This window comes from Vigna unguiculata, chromosome 6 (genome assembly GCF_004118075.2).
Source record: "Vigna unguiculata cultivar IT97K-499-35 chromosome 6, ASM411807v1, whole genome shotgun sequence".
In the NCBI taxonomy this organism is placed as follows: domain Eukaryota; kingdom Viridiplantae; phylum Streptophyta; class Magnoliopsida; order Fabales; family Fabaceae; genus Vigna; species Vigna unguiculata.
In genome coordinates this window covers 2151649-2174789 of record NC_040284.1, presented here as the reverse complement: position 1 = coordinate 2174789, position 23141 = coordinate 2151649, and the positions used below count along the sequence as shown (strand labels likewise).

The 23141-nt window shown below is 35.1% G+C and overlaps 1 protein-coding gene across 1 annotated transcript; it reads right to left on the bottom strand.

Annotated features, from left to right (window-relative positions):
• Positions 1-6684: 6684 nt before the first annotated feature.
• Positions 6685-10820, bottom strand: LOC114188287. The gene is made up of 7 exons (XM_028076890.1): positions 10689-10820; positions 10443-10597; positions 10232-10352; positions 9851-10030; positions 9374-9625; positions 7212-7361; positions 6685-6924 (listed from the first exon to the last, which is right to left on the bottom strand). The coding sequence occupies exons 1-7, from the start codon at positions 10818-10820 to the stop codon at positions 6685-6687; spliced, it is 1230 nt and encodes a 409-aa protein (XP_027932691.1).
• Positions 10821-23141: the final 12321 nt, after the last annotated feature.

The following is a 23141-nucleotide window of genomic DNA, read 5'->3' as shown; positions in this document are numbered from 1 at the left end:
TGAGCCTTTTTCCTCTTGACCTGTAACATATAAAACCCATTTTATGAATTAGTTAAAATTTTGCATAATTATCAATTGTGCTATTCATGATTTCAAATAAACATACCTGCCATCCCTCAGATGTCCGAAGCTCAAGAAACTGACGCCATGTGTCTTCATCAATCCAAGTGTAATTCAACAATGGATTTTCATTCTTTTTGTGTCCAAAGACATACCTTGACGTCAACTTGGTCTTAAAACCACGAAATTTCTCAGCCACCGATGACAAACATTTTTGTCTTAAAGTCGGCACATTTGGAATATCAAATGTTAGCTGCAATATAGAAAATGTCATCAACAATATTTATCATATTATCAACAAAGTCAAAGTATAACTTTAATAACATTAATATTAGTTACCAATAAATCTTGCCATATCATTTCCCGATCAACTTCAGTGACATGATCAAAAGATGGCGTAAGGATTGATATTCTCTCTCGTGCCAACATTCCTAAATAGCTTTTGAAGACGTCCCCAGAACGACCACTAGGTTCACCAATGTCGACGTTAATATCAACATGTGTTTTCTGACCTTTAGCTCTTCTAATTAAGACCTCTCTCAACCTAGTGGCTCCTCTAGTGGGTCTCTTAGTAGGTGCTTCATCCTCTGATGAAGTATGTTCAGCCATGTATCTGTGAAATGAAAACATAGAAAAACATTAATAAGCAACTGACAAATTAATATATAAAACATTATTTAACAAAACACCTAAATGTTAACAAGAATATGAAATTCATACATAAAGTTATTGATTGGTCATATGTATATTCCTTCATCGTGATCTTCTCGAATTGCATGTACATCATCAACTAGATGGATTTCATCAATATTTGTCGTTCTTCTAAATGGATGGGTGACAGCAATATTAAGATCACTCATATTCTCTTCATTAGGATCAATTTGTTTTTTTCCATGAAGAGCGACAAACCAATGTTCAGACGCAGGATCTTTAACATAGAAAACCTGAGATGCTTGTTGTGCCATGATAAATGGCTCGTCTCGATAACCCACCTTTCGAAAATCCACTAGAGTCATTCCTGATTCATCTATTTTGACACCACTCTTATTGTCAATCCACTTACATTTGAACAGTGGAATAGTAAACATGGTATAATCAACCTCCCATATCTCTTGTATTACACCATAGTATGTCATTGATCCTACTACGGGATTTTGATCTTTAGATGTAGAAAATTGTAGCGACTCGGCTTCAAGACTGACTCCACTATTTTGTACTGTGCTTTTATCATCAAGACACTTTGTATAGAATGTGCAATTATTGATTTCATAACCTGTACAACAGATGACATCAAATTTCAACCCATTTGCTAACCACATCAAAGTCTCAGAGCATTGCGCATCTTTCAAAACCTCAGATTTAAACCAAGGCATGAATGTTCTATTATGTTCCATCAAATGCCATTTCTCTGATTGTCTTGGATTGTTCTCTTTCACAATGACTTTGTGTGCAGATAAGTAAGACATTACCTCATTTGTGTTGTTCAAAATGTATAGGTGTGCTTGCATCAACTCTTCGCGATTTTTGGTAACCACACTCACACCTCGTATGCTGTTACTTATAGAACACCTATTCAACCATGATCTGTGAGGAACTCCTATCGGTTTTGCTTTTGCCATGTAATCTGAACAGAACTCGACACTTTCTTCAGCAATATATCTTTCGATCATTGAAGCTTCTGGACGATATTGATTTTTCACATACCCTTTCAAAATCTTCATGTAACGTTCAATGGGATACATCCATCTTAAGTATACTGGTCCACAAAACTTGATTTCTCTCACCACATGAACAAGTAAATGTACCATGATGTCAAAAAATGATGGAGGGAAAAACATCTCTAGCTGACACAAGATGATAACAATTTCGGCTTGAAGTTCATCTAACTTTAAAGGATCAATGACTTTGCTACAAATTGAAGAGAAGAATGCACACAAACGCGTTATAGTTTGTCTAACATTTTTGGGTAAAATTCCACGAATAGCTACAGGTAACAATTGTTGCATTAAGATGTGGCAATCGTGAGACTTGAGGCCAACAAGCTTCAAGTCTTGCATGGACACTAAACTCTGAATATTTGAAGAGTATCCTTGAGGTACCTTGACACTCTTTAAACATAAGCAAAAACTTATCTTCTCTTGTCTGGACATAGTGTAACATGCAGGGGGCAAATAAGTGCGCCTACCAACCTCCCTTGGTGCCAAGTCTTCTCGGATCTTCATTTCAACCAAATCCAAACGAGCATTTACTCCATCTTTTGTCTTTCCCTGAATGTTGAGTAGTGTACCAATCAAGCTATCACACACATTCTTCTCTACATGCATGACATCTATGCAATGCCTAACTTCTAACTTCGACCAATATGGAAGGTCAAAGAATATTGATTTTTTCTTCCAAGGGCTCGATGCAGATGACTTCTTGGACGTTTTACCAAATACATGGTGTACTTTATTAACTTTTTCATGAATTTCAATGCCAGTTAATGGAGTTGGTGCTTTGTCATTCTCTTGATGTCCATTGAATGCTTTCTTTAACCTTCGATAAGGATGATTAGCTTGTAAAAAGCTTCGATGGCGCAGATACACGGTCTTCCTTCCATTTTTCAATTGATGAGATGCAGTGTTTTCTTCACATATAGGACATGCTTTATGACCCTTGACACTGTACCCTGACAAATTACCATAAGCTGGAAAGTCATTAATGGTGCAAAATAACATTGCATGCATCATGAAAGTTTCAGAAGCAACAGCATCAAATACTTCAACACCATCAACCCACAACACCTTCAAGTCTTCAACTAGAGGATTGAGATATACATCTATGTCATTTCCAGGCTGCTTTGGACCAGATATCATCATAGACAACATCATGTATTTTCTCTTCATGCAGAGTCCAGGAGATAAGTTGTAAATGAATAATATAACAGGCCAACAACTGTGATTTGTACTTAAATTACCAAATGGATTCATTCCATCGGTAGCTAAGCCAAAACGAATATTTCTACATTCTTCACCGAACTTGGGAAATTCCTGATCAATATTTTTCCATTGCATTGAATCAGCTGGATGACGAAGGAGTCCGTCACATCTTCTCTCAGTTGCATGCCATCTAAGGTTTTTAGCGTCTTTAGGATTTGCAAACAAACGCTTAAGTCTAGGCACGATTGGAAGGTACCAGACTACTTTCAAAGCAGATCCTTCCTTCTCTATTTGACCATTATCTTCACTGTTTCTTTTCTGCTTGTACCGTGATGACCCACACTTTGGACATTTTTTCAAATCTTCAAATTCTTTTCTGTATAATATGCAATCATTAGGACATGCGTGTATCCTTTTATACTCCATACCCATCGGACAAAGAATTTTCTTGGCATCATAGTTTCGAGTGGGTAGAGTATTTCCTTTGGGAAGAATTTCATTCAAGAGCACGAGCAATTCTGTGAAGCTTTTATCTGTCCAACCATTGGTCGCTTTCAAATTCATAAGTCTTAAAACCGCTGATAATCGCGTGAACTTAGTTGAACCAACATACAGCGGAGTTTCCGCATCAGCAGACATCGTCTCATACACATGCGCTTGTGCAAAAGCTTCTGCGCCAACATCCCGTATCATGTCCTCTATATTGTCTTCTTCTACTCGCTCTTCACATCGCTCTTCACATCGCTCTTCCCGTCGCTCTTCTCGTCGCTCTTTCATGGAGGAATTGGCAAGATATTCAGATCGAGAAACAGTTGGAATGTGTATTAATTCGCCGTGCCATGTCCATATTGTATAACTTTTAAGGAAACCATCACAAATAAGATGTTCCCTAACTTGAGTTGCATTCAATTTTCTTCCATTCAAACAGTTGACACACGGACATCTGAACTTCACCTCATCATCACTTCTCCCCTCAAAACGTTGCGCAAATTTTATAAATTCTTCTACTCCATTCTCATACTCAGCGCTAATACGTGGTAAACTACTCCATTCTCATACTCACGTCGTAATCAAGGTGTGACCCTATCACATTTAAGAAGATTCACTTTCCTTATTTTATTGGTACATATTACTTTTAAAATACATATCTTAAATTTCACGAAATTTTGCCAGCATTTCGCATTGGCCTTCAGGATACACGAAATGAAAGTGATTATAAACCACAATCAAATATGCACCCGAAGATCAATACAAAACACAATTGACAAATATTCATGAATTTTAAGATATGTATTTTAAATATATATGCACTAATAAATTACTAGAAAGTGATTAATCTTCTTAAACTGTCCAATCGGACAATTCAAGATTCAATACATTTAAATTATTAGTATTGTATCCCCTTATATCTAATTTTAAAAAAATGTAATTTTTTCAAAATGAAAACTCGGGGACAATACATAATTTACGTATTGAATCTTAAACGGGAAACTAAGGCTAACTCACATATAAGAAAAACAAACAACATGTTTTAACAAATAATTAATAAAATATATAAAGCAAACAACAGATTGGCATCGTAGGAAAATATTAGAATTAGGAACCTGGGAGCGCGTAAAAAGAGCAGATGACACTGGAAGATGATGCAATTCAACGCGTTCGAAAGCTACAAGAGATAACAAAAAACACAAGAGAAAGTCATAAGTAACAAATAAAAGCAAAAACAACAATTTCCTTAACATCATATATTACCTATTTAATTATAGTGTTTTTACGATTCTCTTAAATTAAATTCAGACTTAATGCTCTACATCTGAACACACAGTGCTCTTAAATTGAGACTCAATCCTTTCACAAAATTAATCAAAACACTCCAAACAATTTCTATCTCAATCCAAATTAACACTCACAATAACTAAAATTTAAAATTAACATACACAAAAACAGAAAATCAAACAAAAACGCGTTCGAAATTTACCTTAAAGAAAACCGCAGCGCGACAATTGCGGCAAAACAACGAAAGTGTTCGCGTGGTGGTAGAGGGACGCCGGAACACTTGCAAAGAGACAGAGAGAGGGACGAGACAGCGGCACGACGAGACTGCGGTGGCTGGTGGAGGCTCGCGTGGAGGTTCGCGTGGTGGTGGCTGGAGGCGCGACGAGACTGCGGTGGCTGGTGGAGGCTCGCGTGGAGGCTCGCGTGGTGGTGGCTGGAGGCGCGACGGAGGCTCGCGTGGAGGCTCGCGTGGTGGTGGCTGGAGGCGCGACGAGACTGCGGTGGCTGGTGGAGGCTCGCGTGGAGGCTCGCGTGGTGGTGGCAGGAGGCTCGCGTGGTGGCAGGAGGCTCGCGTGGTGGTCGCCGGAATTTGCAGAGGAGAGAAATGGCAGTTGCGCGCGCGAGGAAGAAGGGGTTCTGTTTTTGAGCCCAAATTAAACGATATGGCCTCGGTTCCACGCAGAACCGAGGCATATAACCACTCTTTGGCCTCGGTTTCCTAACACCCGAGGCCTATCACCCCTCTTTGGCACCGGCTTCTCCCAACCGAAGCCTATAGTTCAACCTTTTGGCTTCGGGTCTTCTTAACCGAGGCCTATCAGCCCTCTTTGGCACCGGTTTCTTAAGAACCGAGGCCTAAAGATGCATTTGGCACCGGTTTTTGACTGAACCGAGGCCTATAAGTTCCCTTTAATTTCAAAATTGCCACCGCCTCCTTATAGGCTTCGGTTCCGCCATAACCGAGGCCTATAAGGCGAGGTAAAATCCCAAATCTGCACTAGTGTGTAGTGCTAGCATTTGTACTGAATTTGAATGAAAATTAAATTAAATAACAAACTTACCACAATATGTCAACTCGGAAAGTGGCTTTCTAATTGTAGATTGAATTCTTTTATTCTGCACGTCTGTATCTTCATTGAGAGATAAGTAGGTTTTGATAGTTGCATCTGGCGTAACATTTTCTTTCCATACTGGTAGAATAGTTAAAAAGTCAAATGAGAAAAGAATAGATGTAAAATATGCAACACAAATAGAAAACTATGACGCTGAAAGGTTTTACAAAATACAAATTTGTGTTAGTGCAATCAATGAATGCAGATTTGTGAATGAAATGAAAAACAGTTTGACAACAATGAATGCAATAATAAATTTGTTGGATGAAATGTATAGTGAATGAAAAAATTATTACCACAATTTCTTAATTGAGAAAGAGGTGTAGTATTTGAAAAGGAAATGCTTCACTTGGACTGGATTTGTCCTCATTTGTTACTGCAATCAAAATAACAAAAAAAAAATAACATAGATGAAGTAAGATTAGAATTTACATCTTTGTTTTTACGTATGAGTGTAGATTTAATTGAATTGGATGAGAAACAAATGAAATGAGCTAGAAAAAATGAAGAAACTTAAAAATGCAATGTGAGAAACATAAAAATATTGAACCTGTGGACTTCATCAAGGTATTGGAAAAATTTTGTTAGACAATGTTCTTCCTTTTTCTTCTTCCATTTGTTGAATCCATTTTGTTGTGATAATGTTCAAAGTGTGCAGAATTTATGCATTGTATTGTGGTATTATGGTGTTTTACAAATTCATTACATGTTGGAAATCAAATAAGATTAAGATTTAAAATTAAAAATAGAAAACTAATAACACAACCAAATAACAATGCACTGTGAAGAAAGTAAAGCAGAGAGCAAGAAAAAACCTATTAGTATATGTAGGCACATTTCTTCATTTCTTTGTCAGCTAGAAACACAAGAATATCTCCTTCTTCCAAACGATTGAATGTGCAGAAGTCCTTCCATCCCTTCCCAATATTACTTGACTTCTTAGGTGTATTACAGAGCAGAAGTTTACATTGAACAATGAAAGTGTTGTGACGTCCCTGCAATTCCAACCTCCTCAATCTACGTTTACGAACGTAATCTGCAAAGTCAGATTGTAAGTCCTGAAAAAAGAACAAAATAAGACCACAAATAAGAATATATAAAGAAAATAAAATATAAAACCAAAATAATAAAATGATAAGTTCACTAGATGGCTGCCTTTGCATTGAGATTTTGACAATTTAACTCTAAATAGATGCTTTTTTCGCAACCGAATTAGGTTTGAAAGAAATTTGGCACCAGTCGATATTGTAGACATGTTGGGGAATATAGTGATGTGGAAGGTAGAATTGCCAACATATCTAAATACAATTTGATGGATATGTTGCAATTTATAAAAAACTCTTACGCTATACCAACCATCCGTGAGAACGGGATGATTCACATCCATATTAAAAGTTAACTGATGTTGATTCCCTTCAATATCTTCCAACTGCCAAACCGATCCTAATTCCTCACCAAAAATAGCCAAAAATATTGGATCAACATGTCCAAACTCCTAATGAGACAAAAAACAGATAGAAAGGTCAAAAAGATGAATAAGACAAATATGAAACTGATGATGAAAGCATAAATATTAAAATCCAGGAATAAAAACATGCATGGGTGATGTAAACAAATAAAATAAGAGACACAGACGAAAAACTGATAAAAACAAAGAATAGAAAAGTAGTGAATTTGAATGGTTAATGAAAAAAGTTGACATCTTTAGAAGAAACCAATACTAAGTCAGAGTTCAAACAAAGTAAAAATATAAGTTGTCTTATGAAAGACAAAAAAGGTAGACATACATGAAAAATGCATCAAAAACAGAATATTTAACGGATTTCAACGATTATTGAAGAAAGATGACATTTTGATAACAAAAATGAAATGAAGTAAGATTTGGAGAATAGATGATGAAGGAAAATATAGTTTAACATACATGAAGCATGGGAAACAAACAGAAAAAAATGACCTTTGAACGATTATTGCACAAAGTTTAAATTTTTAGAAAGAAAATCGAGAATAAGTAATATTGTGTAAAAAGTGAAAAGAGAAATACATGTTTTTGAACGATTAAGATGAATGAAGAAGTAATGTGGTATGGTCTAAACTTAAAAAAAACAGCAAAGCACATACTTTTTCAAGTTTTTGTGAAGTAGACGTATCTGATTATGAACAAAATGATACGTAGTGAACCTTCCTAAAGTTTTTCTGGCAGTGACCTTTCTTTTTCAGTGATTTTGTAAAAACATAAAACTTGATAGTAAATAAGGAAAACAGACGGTTATATAGATATGTAAAGACTTCTAATTAAAGAGAAATTAAAGAAGGTTTTTTGAAAATACAATCATATTTAATAATATTTTTAAATTAATTTTGAGAAAGTAAAAATAACTTTAAATTTTTTTAAAGACATATACATTTTTTTAATAAATAAAAACAAATAAGAATTTGAAAGAGTAATAGCAGATAAAAATAATATAATAAAATATTCAGAAAAAAGATAACTAATTAATAAAAGAATAAAAGATAATATTAAAAGTTAATATATAGATATGAAAAGACTTGTAATTAAAGAGAAATTAAAGAAGGGTTTTTCAAAATGCAATGATACTTAATAAAATTTTTAAATTAATTTTGAGAAAGTAAAAATAACTTTAAAAAATTATCAAGAAATAAACATTTTTTTAATAAATAAAAACAAATAAGAAGTTGAAAGAGTAATAGCACATAAAAATAATATAATAAAATATTAAGATAAAAGATAACTAATTAATAAAAGAATAAAAGATAACATTTAAATAATTGTACAATTATGATTGAGAAAATCAAAATCAACTTTTATCCTTTAAATGCAAAGTTACGAAGGTTTTTTGATTTGTTAATCAATCTGTTTGATGAAGGAATAATGGTTTTGAAAACATCAAAAAAAATTTATATGTTACGAAAACGATAATGTACTTGAAAAATATACATAGATAAAAACTTAATAACTTTGATGTAGCTAGCATCATAATATAGTTGACATTAAAACTAATATCAAAACTTCGACATTATGCTAGCAATATATATTAAATTTTAAAAATAACCATATACAACAAAAGGTATATAAATTTCTAGAAATCTATTTAAAAAAGGTAAAAAAATAGTGAAAATAAACGATTATTTATAACCCAAAACAAAAGGAAAAACCTATGCTGAAATTAATTAATTTAATGTAGCTAGCATGATTATGGTGTTGACAATGTCAAATTATATCAACACACTTTGATTCAGCTAGTAATGTGAATGTAAACATAGAGTACAAAATTAAAAATAAGCATGAAATCTATTCATAATTAAATTAAAACATAGTTGAAGTAATATTGTTTTCAAAATAACAACCTAAGACAAACACAAAATAATGGTCATGAGTACAAATACATAACAGCAGCAAATGTTTTTCAAAAAATAACATAATAAACATAAAAATCCAAATAAAGTCTATGACTTTTCAATCTTGATATTCTTCTTCAACATCTTCACTGGAATCTTCTTGTTTTCTTGAACCATAGATTGACTTTGTCTTTTAAGTTTTGGAACAGGTGGTTGAGTAGCCAAATCAAGATTGTCCAGTTGAGATGATTCTTTGCGGGTTAACTCATGAATTTGAACATCAATTACATTTTTAGTTTTCAAGGATTCTTCGGGAGGAACATGGCTTGATACTATATTGTTCAAATCATCACTTAGAGTCTCAACATCATTTGATTCTTTTGTGAATTTGATCAACAAATCCTAAAAAAAAAACAGATTAGCATATACAAAGCTTTACAAAATAAGTTAAATTGTAATCTTCAACTACCTCTGCAATGGGATCATATGAGATTTGATTTGTTCGCTCATTTAATTTGCTTTCTTCTTCATTTGTAGAGTATAGATCCTAAAAATTGTATCCAATATAAATAATATTAAAATTGAAGAAAAATATAGGCTAACACGTCAAAAAAAAAAAAATCTTACCAAAGACTTAATTTCAACATCAGAAAAGCTTTCAATTACTTTTTCATCCATGCAAACTTTTTTAACTCTGAATGATTGTTCAAATTTGCTATTATAATCATTCTTGCACTCAACTTTGAACAGATAGGTTTTATCAATTAGGACTTCAAACTCTTTAGGCAAGTCTCCAGCAGCAGTGTTCTATTAAAAAAAGGATTAATATAAATGATGTAAATTAATGTAAAACAATTACTGTACAACAATAATGAGTAAAATAAGTGGAAACGAAGTACCCAATATAGAATAGGAAATAATTGATTGTGAATTCATTTGAAAATCAAACAAAACATTTAAGTTAAATGTCAACAATATAAGCAGAAATGATTAGATTAAAAACTTAACCTTGTCTTGTAAGTCAAGAATGTCAGAGCATGATTTCTTCAACATTGCACTTGCATCACGATCAAATACAACAAAAGTTGTAGAATCTGTAGCATCAATTACATGAAGTTTCAGTTTATACCTAAAAAAAACAATAAAGACATTATGAACATTATTAAGTATTCTTAATATTATATTAATAAAATCATGTTCTGAATATTCAAAATATTACCTAGGTGTAACCTTAATGACATGCTTGTTACACTTTTCACAAAAAAACATTTTGGAATCAGGATAAACTGCTTTGTTGCAGATACATGTTGTATACCACCAATCATCATGATCTAGCACATGTTTGATAGTAACCTTTACTACAAAAGTACTTTCCTGTAAAATAAAGAATATCAAATTATGAACAAAAAATAAATGGTCATTAAATAAAAATATTTATGTGCAACATAGAGACAAATATTTGAACCTGTTTAAAATCTTTTAGACCTTCAATTGAACTCCTAGGATGCAGCTTAATGAAATCATCTTCTAAGCTAACTTTAGAAGAAGCACAAAGTTGGGTAAGAGCTTGAGAAGGAGATTCAGTACTATCCCACATCCTACGTTAAAAAAATGTTATATTACAAAGATATACATATATCTATCTATAAAAAAAGATATATGTTATGTATATATACTTACATTTTTTTCAACTTGGTTGCATCTTCATCATCACAGTTAAAAATTATCTTGGTACAGTTCATACAGTTTTGAATAGAAACTTTATCTACAAAAGAGAACATGTCAAAAAGATTTTTATTCATTAATACAACTGTAATAATCTGGTTTATGTTAGTTACCTTGGAAGGTCTTCACTTTGCAATAATGCAAAGCAATGACAACATGTTGATCCTCTCCAGAGGCCAGAAATGCATTTAACATATCAACATATTGACCAAATAAAGTACACTCTAGTTGCAAACTATTGAATGTTAAAAATCACATAAAAAGAGAAGCAGATGAAATACATGAAAAAAAATAAAAAACAATAAAGAAGAAAAACAGATGAAATCCGCTTACCCATCAACTTCAATAAGGATGACATTCATTTTAGTTTTCTTACCAGCTTTCTCTAGCTCCCTCTCTGTTCCAACAGCAGTAAACATCCCAATGACATCTACAGAAAGAGGAAAAAGAAAGAAAAAAAGTAACAAAAAGTTATACAAAAAAAATGAAGAAAAATAAGTAAAACATACTTACTAACTAAGTAATCTGTGTCAAAACCAGCAGCTATGATTGTTGAAAAAGGGGTGTATGAAGTTGTAGTTTTCGGAACTAAGGTACTTTACACCATATTGACCTTGGTTCCAAATTGGAAGTTGATCTTATAGGCGTGTTTTGTGGTTCTATAAGAACCACCATTACATGAAACACTAAAAGATTGGATGGTGTAAACCTTATCCTCTTTGATTTCATACTAGAATTTGTATATCAATGTGCGTCTAACAGATGCATGGATTAGTACACCCTAAAAAAACAGATTTATAAATGAAAAAATAGAAGCAGATTTAAACTTATAAAAACATATTTAAACTTTTGGGTAAAAATAAAAAATTTAGGAAAAGTCAAAAAATAAAAGGCGTTTATAGTTTAAGGAAGATACCTCTTGGTCTTGAAGAACAATTTCCATGGAAAATGGAGTTTTTCCTTTTGTGTAATCTTCAACAAACCATAACCTTACAACTCTTGCAAGGATATTCCAAGTCTCCTTCTCAGGGTTGAGTTCTTGTAAAGAGTGAGTGTGTTTCTGGATAACAGACATGGTTGAAGGAATAAGGGAAATGAGGGAAATTAGAGTATAGTAAGGAATGAAGAAAGGTCTGCAGACATGTATTTGTACAAAACATAAAGACATAATAAAAAAAGATTGGAAGATCATAAATACAAAACAACACCATACGCATGCTCTGGTTTTCATTTCACAAATTTAGAAACAATCGGCAAAAGCAAAAACAGATTTTGACATGAGTAAAGATATTTACTGAAACAACACGTAGACTATGGTTTAGGTTAAACAAATGGAGTAAAAATTGGGAAAAGTGACTGAAAAAAATACGAAGATCACAGAAAAAAACAAAAGTTGTTTTTCACATGGCTCAATGTTATGCGATAAAAGGAAATATGGCAGAAAGCAGTACTAAAAGACAACAAAAAGTAACTTTAAATGTTGGAAAAGGTTTACAAATCAACGAAAATACGAAATAAAGATCTGATTTCAAATAAAGATGTAATTTGAACATTTGAAAGTAATGAAAAAAGTAAGAAAAATGTTGTTACGTAAATGAAAAAGGAAAGAACTCAATTGATGTATGCATATCAAAAGACATAAGAATTAAGTAAACCTGAAATGTTGGGTCTTCTTTTAAGTTGAGGTAGAATCATATCAAATTTCAACAAACATTAAGAATAAAAGGTCAAATTACATCCGGCTAATATTATAAAGGAACTATCTCATGTAATTGAAAACAATAAAATATGCAATAGGTCAATAAAAATAAATTTTGAAACGGTAGTATGGAATTTCTTTGAATCAATAATAAAACAATAAAAAAAATAAAAAATATGTTAAAGGGATTCCATTATATCAATATTATTGACCTACATTTTAAAGTTAGTTACCATTACAAACTACTCTTTGGTCTCTGCTTACATGAATGCAATATTCATAACTAATCAACAACATATTTGCTTATGACTTTAGATGGCAACGGTTTCTGCATTCCAACAAAATTATACCTGAAATCTTGGCGTGTCTTGAAAGTTAAGGTGAATGGAAAGTAAGAGAAAATATAAAAATAACTTAAAAGTGAAATAAACCTCAAATGTTGGGGTTCGAATTAAGCAAACCTGAAATGGTGGGATTTCTTGAAAGTTGATGTACAATCATATCAAATTTGAGCAAACATTAAGAATAAAAAAGATTAAGAAGTGAAGCAACTTTCTCAGTTAATAGAAACCAATAAAACATGCAATAGGCAACAAAAATAGATTTTTAAAACTGTAGTATGGAAGATCTTTGAATCAACGATACAACAACAAAATAATCAATACAACAAATTCATAAATAATTCATAAATAATCAACAACAAATTATCTTATGACATAAGATGGCAACAGTTTCTACATTTAAAGTTGAGGGACAATAAGATCAAGCTCAAACTTCTTCATCAGACATCAGAAAATCAATAACAATGAAAGAGATGTTTAATCAAAACATATGAATTAAACAATTAAACAATACAACATATTAAAGGAATTCAATTATAAATTTAATTATAATGGAGAAAAAGAAATTTGATCAGCAACTGGAATCCGTAGTACACGTCAGGATGAAGTTATCTTATTAGAGTTAATGAAGGAATAAACCCAAAAACAATCTACATAAACAAAAAAAAACAAAAACATGAGTTAGAAGAACATATCAGATTGAAATGGTAGGGTTTGAGTCTACGTCCACAAAGAAGTGGAGAGGGTTTGATTCAGCAGAGACATCGAGAGGGTTTCAAAAGGTACAGAACCACAAAAAAAATCTACCCAAAGAAAAACATGAGTAAGAAATGAAAAATTAGGGTTTCAAAATTAAAAGTGAAGAGATAAAAGTTATTACCCAAGAGCGATGGAGATCGTTTGAGGCGGCGTCAAAGAGATGGGCGCACATAAGAACAAAAACAATCTACATAAACAAAACAAACCAAAAAATGAGTTAGAAGACAAAAAAATTGATGTTAACGAAGTTGGATTCACTGAGACTAAGAACAAAAAATTAGGGTTTGAGGATCGCATTTCAGGCGGCATCAGAGAGGTGGCTAGGGTTTGATGAGGCAGAAAGGGGGAGAGTGCGATTCCAATGGAGAAGGTTTCATGCGGCACAAAATTGGAGAGGGTTTCAGTAGAGAGAATCGTGGAGATGGTTTGACACGGCAAAAATGTCGAATGAAGTTGAGAAGGAAGAGAGGTGGATCGCATTTGTGGAGGAAGAGCGAGAGAGACCGTTTGAAGCACAAAAACAATCTACACAAAAAAAAAAACAAACCAAAAAATGAGTTAGAAGCAAAAAAAAATGATGTTAACGAAGTTGGAATCACTGAGATTAAGGCAAAAAATTATGGTTTGAGGATAGCATTTCAGGCGGCGTCAGAGAGGTAGCTAGGGTTTGAGGAAGCAGAAAGGGGGGGGGGGAGTGCGATTCGAATGGAAAGGGTTTGAATTGAGAGAATCGTGGAGATGGTTGGACGCGGCAAAAAGGTCGAATGAAGTTGAGAAGGAAGGGAGGTGGATCGCGTTTGTGGAGGAAGACCGAGAGAGACCGTCTGAGGCGGCGACAGAGAGGTGGCTAGGGTTTGAGGACGCAGAGAAGTGGAGAATGCGTAAAACAGGTTAGGGTTCGATAGAGGGAAAGTGAAGAGAGGTGGAGAACGTTATTTGGTGTCGTGTTTGTGGAGGAAGAGCGAAACATAGCAACTAAGGTGGAAGCGGAGGCAGAGAGGTGGCTAGGGTTTGAGGAAGGAGAGAAGTGGAGAGTGCGTAAACGACCTGAGAGAGAAAGTGAAGAGAGATGGGAAGTCAAGAGAGAGGAAAAACGTGAGTGTGGTGAAAAGCGAGAAAGATGCCTGAGACTTCCTAAGAAGATGACAAGTGTCCAAATTACCTTAAGAGGTAAAAAAATTTAAAATTCTGAAATTGAACAAATTCTGAGAAAATTACACGTGTAATTTTTTGCTTTTTGTGATTCTTTGAATTGTATTATAAATAGATATGTCAGTTTAAGTGTCACCTAAAGGTGAACTTAAATGAATGACTTGTATGGTATCTGTCAATTTAAGCATTACCTAAAGGTGAACTGAAATGCATGAATAATGTAGTTATTTGTCTGAATCCATTAAATTTATCAAAGCATTAATGTGTGCGAGCTTATATTTTTCTACAACTTCCATGAATATGTGTGGTCTGGGCAATGGTGTGATCAAATGCAATGGCTTTAACTATGTTGATTGGTACAAACAAATCCAGTTTCAATTGGGTGTCTTTGATTTAGATTTAGCCATAGTTATGGATGAGATGCCCCTAGCCATCAATGAGACCATTACAATAGATGAAAAGACTCTTTATGAGGCTTAGAAAAGGTCTAACCGATTGTCTTTGAACTTGATGCGCATGACCATGGCAGAGAATGTGAAGGCATCTATGCCCAATACCGAAAATGCAATGGAATTTATAAGGTTGATCAAGGAGTATTCACAGTCGGACATTACTGATAAGTCCATTGTGGGTACTTTCATGAGTGAGTTGACAACCAAAAAGTTTGATTTGTCACAACTCATTCATGATCAAGTAATAGGGATGGCAAATATAGCTACAAAGTTGATGTCAATAGGAATGGAGGTGAATGAATCCTTTCTAGTGCAATTTATTATGAACTCTCTTCCTCCTAAATTTGGCCAATTCCAAGTGAATTATAACATTATTAAAGATAAATGGAACTTTCAAGAAATTAAAGCCATGGTAGTTCAAGAGGAAGGAAGGCTCAAGAAAGTGAAGGATCATTAAATTAATCTTATGACTCGTGATAGTTCTAGCTCCAGCAAAGCTAATCCAAGAAAGAAGAACAAGAAGGACAAAGCCCCAATGAAAGTTAATGAGGGCAGAATTATGGACCATAAATGCTTCTTTTGCAAGAAGATGGGTCACTTCAAGAAAGATTGTCCAAAAAGGAAATCCTGGTTTGGAAAGAAAGGTACATTTTATGTTTCTGTAAGTTTTGAAACAAATATATTGAGGTGCCTAATAATACTTGGTGCTTAGATTCTGGAGCTACCACTCATGGTTCTAATATTATGTAGGGATTTCTTTCAATCCAGCCCATAAAAGGAACTGAAAATTATTTATATATGAGGAACAAAATGAAGGCACAAATAGAAGGAATATGGACTTATAAATTGATTCTAGACACTGGTTATTGTCTAGATCTTGAAAAGTGTCTCTATGTTCCTAGTTGTGCTACACACCTGATTTTTGTTGGAAAGTTGAATTGTTTAGGTTTTAATTTTAAGATTGAAAATGGTGTTTTTCATTTGTATAAACATGTTTCTAGTAGTAAGTGCAATGTATAAAATGAAAATTCTGCTTTCTTATGGCATCAAAGATTGGGTCATATATCTAAAGAAAGGATGATGAGGTTGGTGAAAAATGAAATCTTACCTCAATTTGATTTTGGTGTCTAAGATGTATGTGTTAATTGTATTAAAGGTAAACAAACCAAACACATATCAAAGAATTATGCCACAACAAGTAATGAACTTCTTGAATTAATACACAATAATATTTGTGGTCCATTTGACATTCCATCTTAGAGTGGTGAAAAGTATTTTATCACCTTTATATATGATTTTTCACGATATTGTTACTTATATCTTTTGCATGAAAAGTCTCAATCAGTGGACATCCTAAAGGTGTTTATTGATGAGGTAGAAAGGCAATTAGATAGAAAAGTAAAGGTTGTGAGATCTGATAGAGGTGGTGAGTTTTATGGAAAATCCACTGAAAGTGGACAATGTCTAGGTCCATTTGCAAAGTTTCTCGAAATTTAGGGTATTTGTGGACAATATACAATGCCTGGTACACCACAACAAAATGGTGTAGCAGAAAAGCGTAATCGTACTCTCATGGATATGGTTAGGAGTATGTTGAGTTATAACAATGTTCTTAAACCTTTGTGGATGTATTCATTAAAGACTGTTGCTTATCTTCTTAACAGGGTTCCTAGTAAAGTAGTTCCTAAGACTCATTTTGAAAAAAAGTGTGGACCGGAAGGAAACCAGTTTAAGACATCTTCATGTTTGGGAATGTCTGGCAGAAGTAAGGATATATAATCCACATGAAAAGAAGCTTGATGCAAGAACCATTAGTGGTTACTTCATCAGTTATCTTGAAAAGTCAAAAGGATATAGTTGAGTCTGGTAATGTTAGGTTCATTGAGAATGGCCAGTTCAGTGGGAGTGAGAAATAACGCATACTGGACATTCAAGAGACTAAACGTAATGTTTCTACACATGTCTCTTCTCAAATTATTATCCCTCTTGTTGTTATCCCTCTTATTGTATCACAATCACACAACATGCAGAGACAACAAGTTGATGTTCCAATACCACAAAATGAACATATAAATAATGAACCAAGTGACAATGTGCAAGTCACTAATGGGAAATGGTAGAGGAACCACAAGAAGAAATATTAAGAAGGTTTGTAAGACAAAAGAGAACATCTATTTCAAATGACTATGTGGTTTACTCTATTGAAGATGAATGTGACTTAAGCATTGATGAGGATCCACTCTTAGTTAAACAAGCCATGGAAAGTGATAATTCTGAAAAGTTGTTCAATGCAATGAAAGAAGAGTTAAAGTCAATGGATAACAATCAAGTTTGGGATCTAGTAGAATTGCCTGAAAGTTCTAAACAAGCGGGTTGTAAATGAGTCTTTAAGAACAAACATGACTCAAAAGGCAATATTGAAAGATATAAGGCCAAACTTGTTGCCAAAGGTTTTACTCAAAAGGATGGCATTGATTACAAAGACACCTTCTCTCCTGTTTCTAAAAACGACTCTTTGAGAATTATTTTGGCTTTGGTGGCTCATTATGATTTAGAGCTTCACTAGATGGATGTTGTAACATCCCGATCGGATATTATAGATTTAATTAATATAATAAAGAAATAAATAATAAAACTTCATTTATTATAACTTAGATTCCCAAAAACACAGGAAAATTAAAACTTTATTACGATATATTGTAACTCACATTTCAAAATTCATAAAATTCCAAAATATATAAAAAAACATGCTCAAATACTCCAAATGTTTACAAAGTCCCTAAAAATACATAATTAGTAAAACTCTGATAAAATCTTCTCCCAATACTAGCCCTGCTCCGTCTCTAGGCCTCACCAGATCCACTTGCAATATCATCTGCTCCCGTGTACCGCGTACACGATCATCGCCAAACACAAGCAAATAGAGTGAGCTAACAGTATAAACATATACATATATATATATATATATATATATATATACATATATATATATATATACACACACACACAACAAATACATATATCACAACCACACCAAAGGAAATCCATCCTTTGATTTCACACACATGGCCACTACCATGTCAACCTTGTTCTACATCTTCTAGTGAGTACCTCAAGATGTCTTGCTGCCATACCTATCAGTCACAACTGATAGAGCACGTGCGGGAAACCATGCTACGAATCGCACACCGTAACGCCAGGTGGAGTTCCCAATACGAATTTCATTCGTAACGTCCCAAGACTACCAAACTCATTAGTTAATTATTGAGGAGGGCAATCTAACTAGACCCATCTGTACACGCCGCTATGTGCACACTCACACCGACAACACTCGCCAACCCAAGCCACAACTCAAGAGTTCCTCGTGTTCATCCGCCATCCCGAGTCACAACTCAAGAGATGCTATTCCGAGCCACAACTCAAGGAATACCACATGCTTAACCCCTATCCCGAGCCACAACTCAAGGAACACTAGTAAGCCGACCTTTAAGATATCCTAGAAGTCTTGTAGACCATGCAAATGAAATCAGCAAAATATAATTCTGCTGCAGAAATATCGCCTGGCGCTTCTAATGAGTACCAGACACTGCCCACTTCCAGACCGCCTGGAGGGTATGATGAGTTCGAACCTTTGCCCTCATTAAGTGTTTAAATTTGGGGGATTTAATATGCTTTTTGCTCTTAAGGATTGATTTTAGTTACACACTATATTATTGGATATTCTTAAGTTTAATAATGCAACTGGAATTTAATAGGTCCTTAAGAGTGTAAATTGGGAATATTTCAAGTCATAAAATAAGTCCAAAAATCAGAATTTTGGAGAGAAATAATTCAGGATCTAAATGCACCCCCAATTTTAATTTTTACACCCCCTTCTGCAATTGGGTAATCTAATTCTGAAAAGGAATATTTCTCGAGCTCAATGCACCTCTAGTTTTTATTTTCCACACCCCTCCTGAAATTGGGTCTTCTAACTCTGTTCTACACCCCTTCTTTTTACTAATTTGCACCCCAATATCACTTAAACTCCACTCAACCAAATTACGCCACGTAGCAATCCTCCACTCACTAAAATAACCAATTAAAGCTTACCACATCCTCAATCCTCCACTCACTAAAATAACCACTTAAAAATTGTCACGTCATCAATCCTCCACGTCATCACCTTTTCTTCTCCACACACAGAGAAACCCTAACCCTAATTTTTCCTCTTCTCTCACCCTCACCATGTCGTAGCTGCTGCACCTAACCCCGACCGTCACCCCACCTCTATCGACCTGTCTCCTCCGCACAACATCTCCGACACCAACCCTGCCGGATGTCCGCCATTGCTGCACAACTCGCGAAACCTGCAACAGCCACACAACACCGTTGTAACACGCCTCTTCCGTCTCGCCACCACCTCCACGCCAACCACCATCTCTCTCGCCACTGTCGCACCACTCGCGGAACCTGCGACAGGCACGCAACACCGTTGCAACACGCCTCTTCCGTCACGCCACCACCTCCTTCAAATTATCACACTGCCTGAAAACCACCATGGCTGCACCACCCGAGGTCGTCGTCGTGCCTCACTCATCCACAATAGTCCGTGCACCACACACAGCCATGCTCGACGCCAAACCGCCATGGTCGTCGCACTCACGCCGAAAATCGCTTCACCATCATTGCACCATCGGAGCTCACAAGACTTGCAACAGCCGCCATGGAGCTCCAATACGTCGTCTTCTTCGTTCATTCTGCTGCCACCACCATCTCCTCGCACGAACCATTGTCCTCGACCCGTCTTCTTACGTGAATCGTCGGATCTACAGCCCCCATCTTCGCATCACGCTGGAATCACCATCTTTTCGCAACAGCCACAGACCCAGCCCCTCTGGTGTTTTTGCCGCCACCGCGTCAACCACCGTAACCTTCATGCAACCACTCATGGCAGTCAAACCCTAATGGAGAGAGATAAACTACTCTGACACGTGGCAGCCTCTCAATGAACTGTCAAAGAGTCAAGACTGGTCAACCAGTCAACTCTGGGCAAGGGCGGTCAACGTTGGTCAACCTGACTATTTTACACTATATTTGGCAGGTGGTTCCTCTATGGGAACCCTAATTGGCCTAGAAAAGGATTGATTCATCTAGCGGCAATTCATCGCCGGCCAAACAGTTTCTGGAAATTTCCAGAAACACTAGCTTTAAACGGAATAAAATAATTCATGCATAATCATACTATATTTAGCATGCCAATCAGACTTAAAATAAAATTAACGCGTAAAGCTACCATATTTAGCATGCCAATCCGACTTAAAATAAAATTAACGTGTAAAGCTACTATATTTAGCATACCAATCAGACTTAAAATAAAATTAACGTGTAAAGCTCCCCTAACCTGGATTCCTTTGCTAAAAATGGAGATTTTTGGGAGTTCCTCTTTGATCACTAGGCCGCCTAGCACTTCCCCTCAATTCAGCTCCCAAATGCACTCAATCCTCACAGCACACTCTCCAATTTCGTATTCCTCTTACTATGACACAATCACAAGCAAATAAACCCTTCTTCTCACCCAAAATTTGTCTTTTATTGGTACCTTAATGGTAGATTAATGCACTAAAACGAAAATTGCCATTAACTAGAGTTTAATTACAATTCAAGGTCCATTTAGTGGTTGTTTTCCAGCCTCCCTTGGCTGCCCATTGTCCACTAGGGTTTCTCTACCCTTTCACCTTCACGCCAAAATTAATTTTAGCGAAAAAGAAAGTAAATTTGTATCTACCAAGGTTCAAACCCATACCCATGCCAATGTTAATTCCATGCACAACCATTCAACCAATTCATGTTTCATGATAATTCATATCGTTCTATGATTATATTATCACTCAACATGATCAAGCATATTATTAAAAATACTAATAAATTAAATAACACACAATTGACATACATAGGACTTGAACCCAAGTCCTCTCACAATTAAGTACTCTCAACCACTTGAGCTAGTACTATTCCACATCATATAAGTCAATAATTAATGCCTTAAAGGCTCCCACTACCCGTATTTATTAATTAATTAATTTTCACAGGTCTTACATTCCCCCCACCTTAAATATTTTCGTCCTCGAAAATAGGACTTACCAGGAAACAGGTGAGGATAAGACTTCCTCATGAGATCCTCCATCTCCCAAGTCATATCTTGGGTTGCCTCATCCTAGAGGACCTTCACAGTCTGGATCTCCTTCCCTCTGAGTTGTTTGACTTGGGAATATAGAATTCTCACTGGTCCAACTCCAACTGTCAGGTCCTCGTGCACCTGAACATTGTCCTCCTCCAGCACATGCGTAGGGTCTACAATGTACTTCCTTAGTTGTGATACATGGAAGACATCATGTAGGTTTGCTAGGTGAGGCAAAGCAATCTTGTACGCTGTTGGTCCAATCTTCCTCGTGATTTGGTACGACCGATGAATCTAGGAGTCAGCTTCCCCGACCTGAGAGCTCTCCATATTCCTGCTATGGGTGTAACTCTGAGGAATACATGATCACCTGCCTCAAACTCAAGTGGCCTCCTCCTCTTATCAGCATAAGACTTTTGCCGACTCTGAGTTTAAGCATCTGATCCTGTATCATCTTCACCTTCTTAGTGGTTTGCTGTAAAAATTTTGGTCCAAGCACCACTGATTCTCGATCCTGTTGCCAGCATAACGGTGTCCTACATCTCCTACCATACAAAGCCTCGTATAATGCCATCCCAATGCTAGAGTGATAACCATTATTATATGTGAACTCCACCAATGGCAGCATATCACTCCAAGTACCCAAGTGATCCAACACACATGTTCTCAATAAGTCATCCAATGTTTGAATGGTTCTCTTAGACTGGCCATCAAGTCAAAGAATGTTCCAGCAATGTCCATCCTTAAGGTTTCTATGCCAATTTTTCTAGAAAAACTTTCTTCTCTCATGTTTCAGCTTTTATTTAATTAAATTAATTAAGAAAAACGAAAATTGATTAAAGATAGGATTAATGGCCATTCAAGGGCCATTACTAGGTGGATTTCCAACCCTCTTGGCTGCCTCCTCGACAATGTGGTTTCTGACCTTTCCCATCTATGCCAGAAACAATTTTAGCAAAAAGGAACCTTATTCGAACACACAACCAACCAATTGTAATTCAAGTACACAACCAATTCAACCAATTCTTGGTTTGTTATAATTCCTGTACATCTAAGATTATATTATCAATCATCATGTTCAAGCATATTATTATTAAAATAATAAACAATTAAAATAACACACAATTGTCATACATAAGACTCAAACCTAAGTCCTCTAAACATGAACAAGTACTCTCAACCACTTGAGCTAGTATTATTCCTTCTAATAACTCCCTGCGTTAAATGTCATAAAGGTTTCCACTACCCGCATTTATTAAATAATTATTTTTTAATTGTTTAATTTTCTTGGGTCTTACACCAAGTAGTGCAGGGTTTTAAAAACAATCTTGCTTAAGTAGGGAGCATCATATGCACCTAGCTTAAGCATTCCTTTGATGTTTAATTAAGTTAACCCTAGCTTAAGGTGGAGGACGTCCCATATGCCACATGGCAAAGCCTTTAATGGAGAGTTCTCCTACATAGGTAATGGCCATGTGTCATTGTCCTATTGGAGAGGATTTTCATAAAGTTGCTTTATACATGGCAACTCATGAGTGGTTCATTTTGTGAAAGTGTGAAGTGCCATATGTCAAGCTCTCCTTCACCAAGATAGCATTTTTAGGATTTTGGTGCATGTTAGCATTTTAGG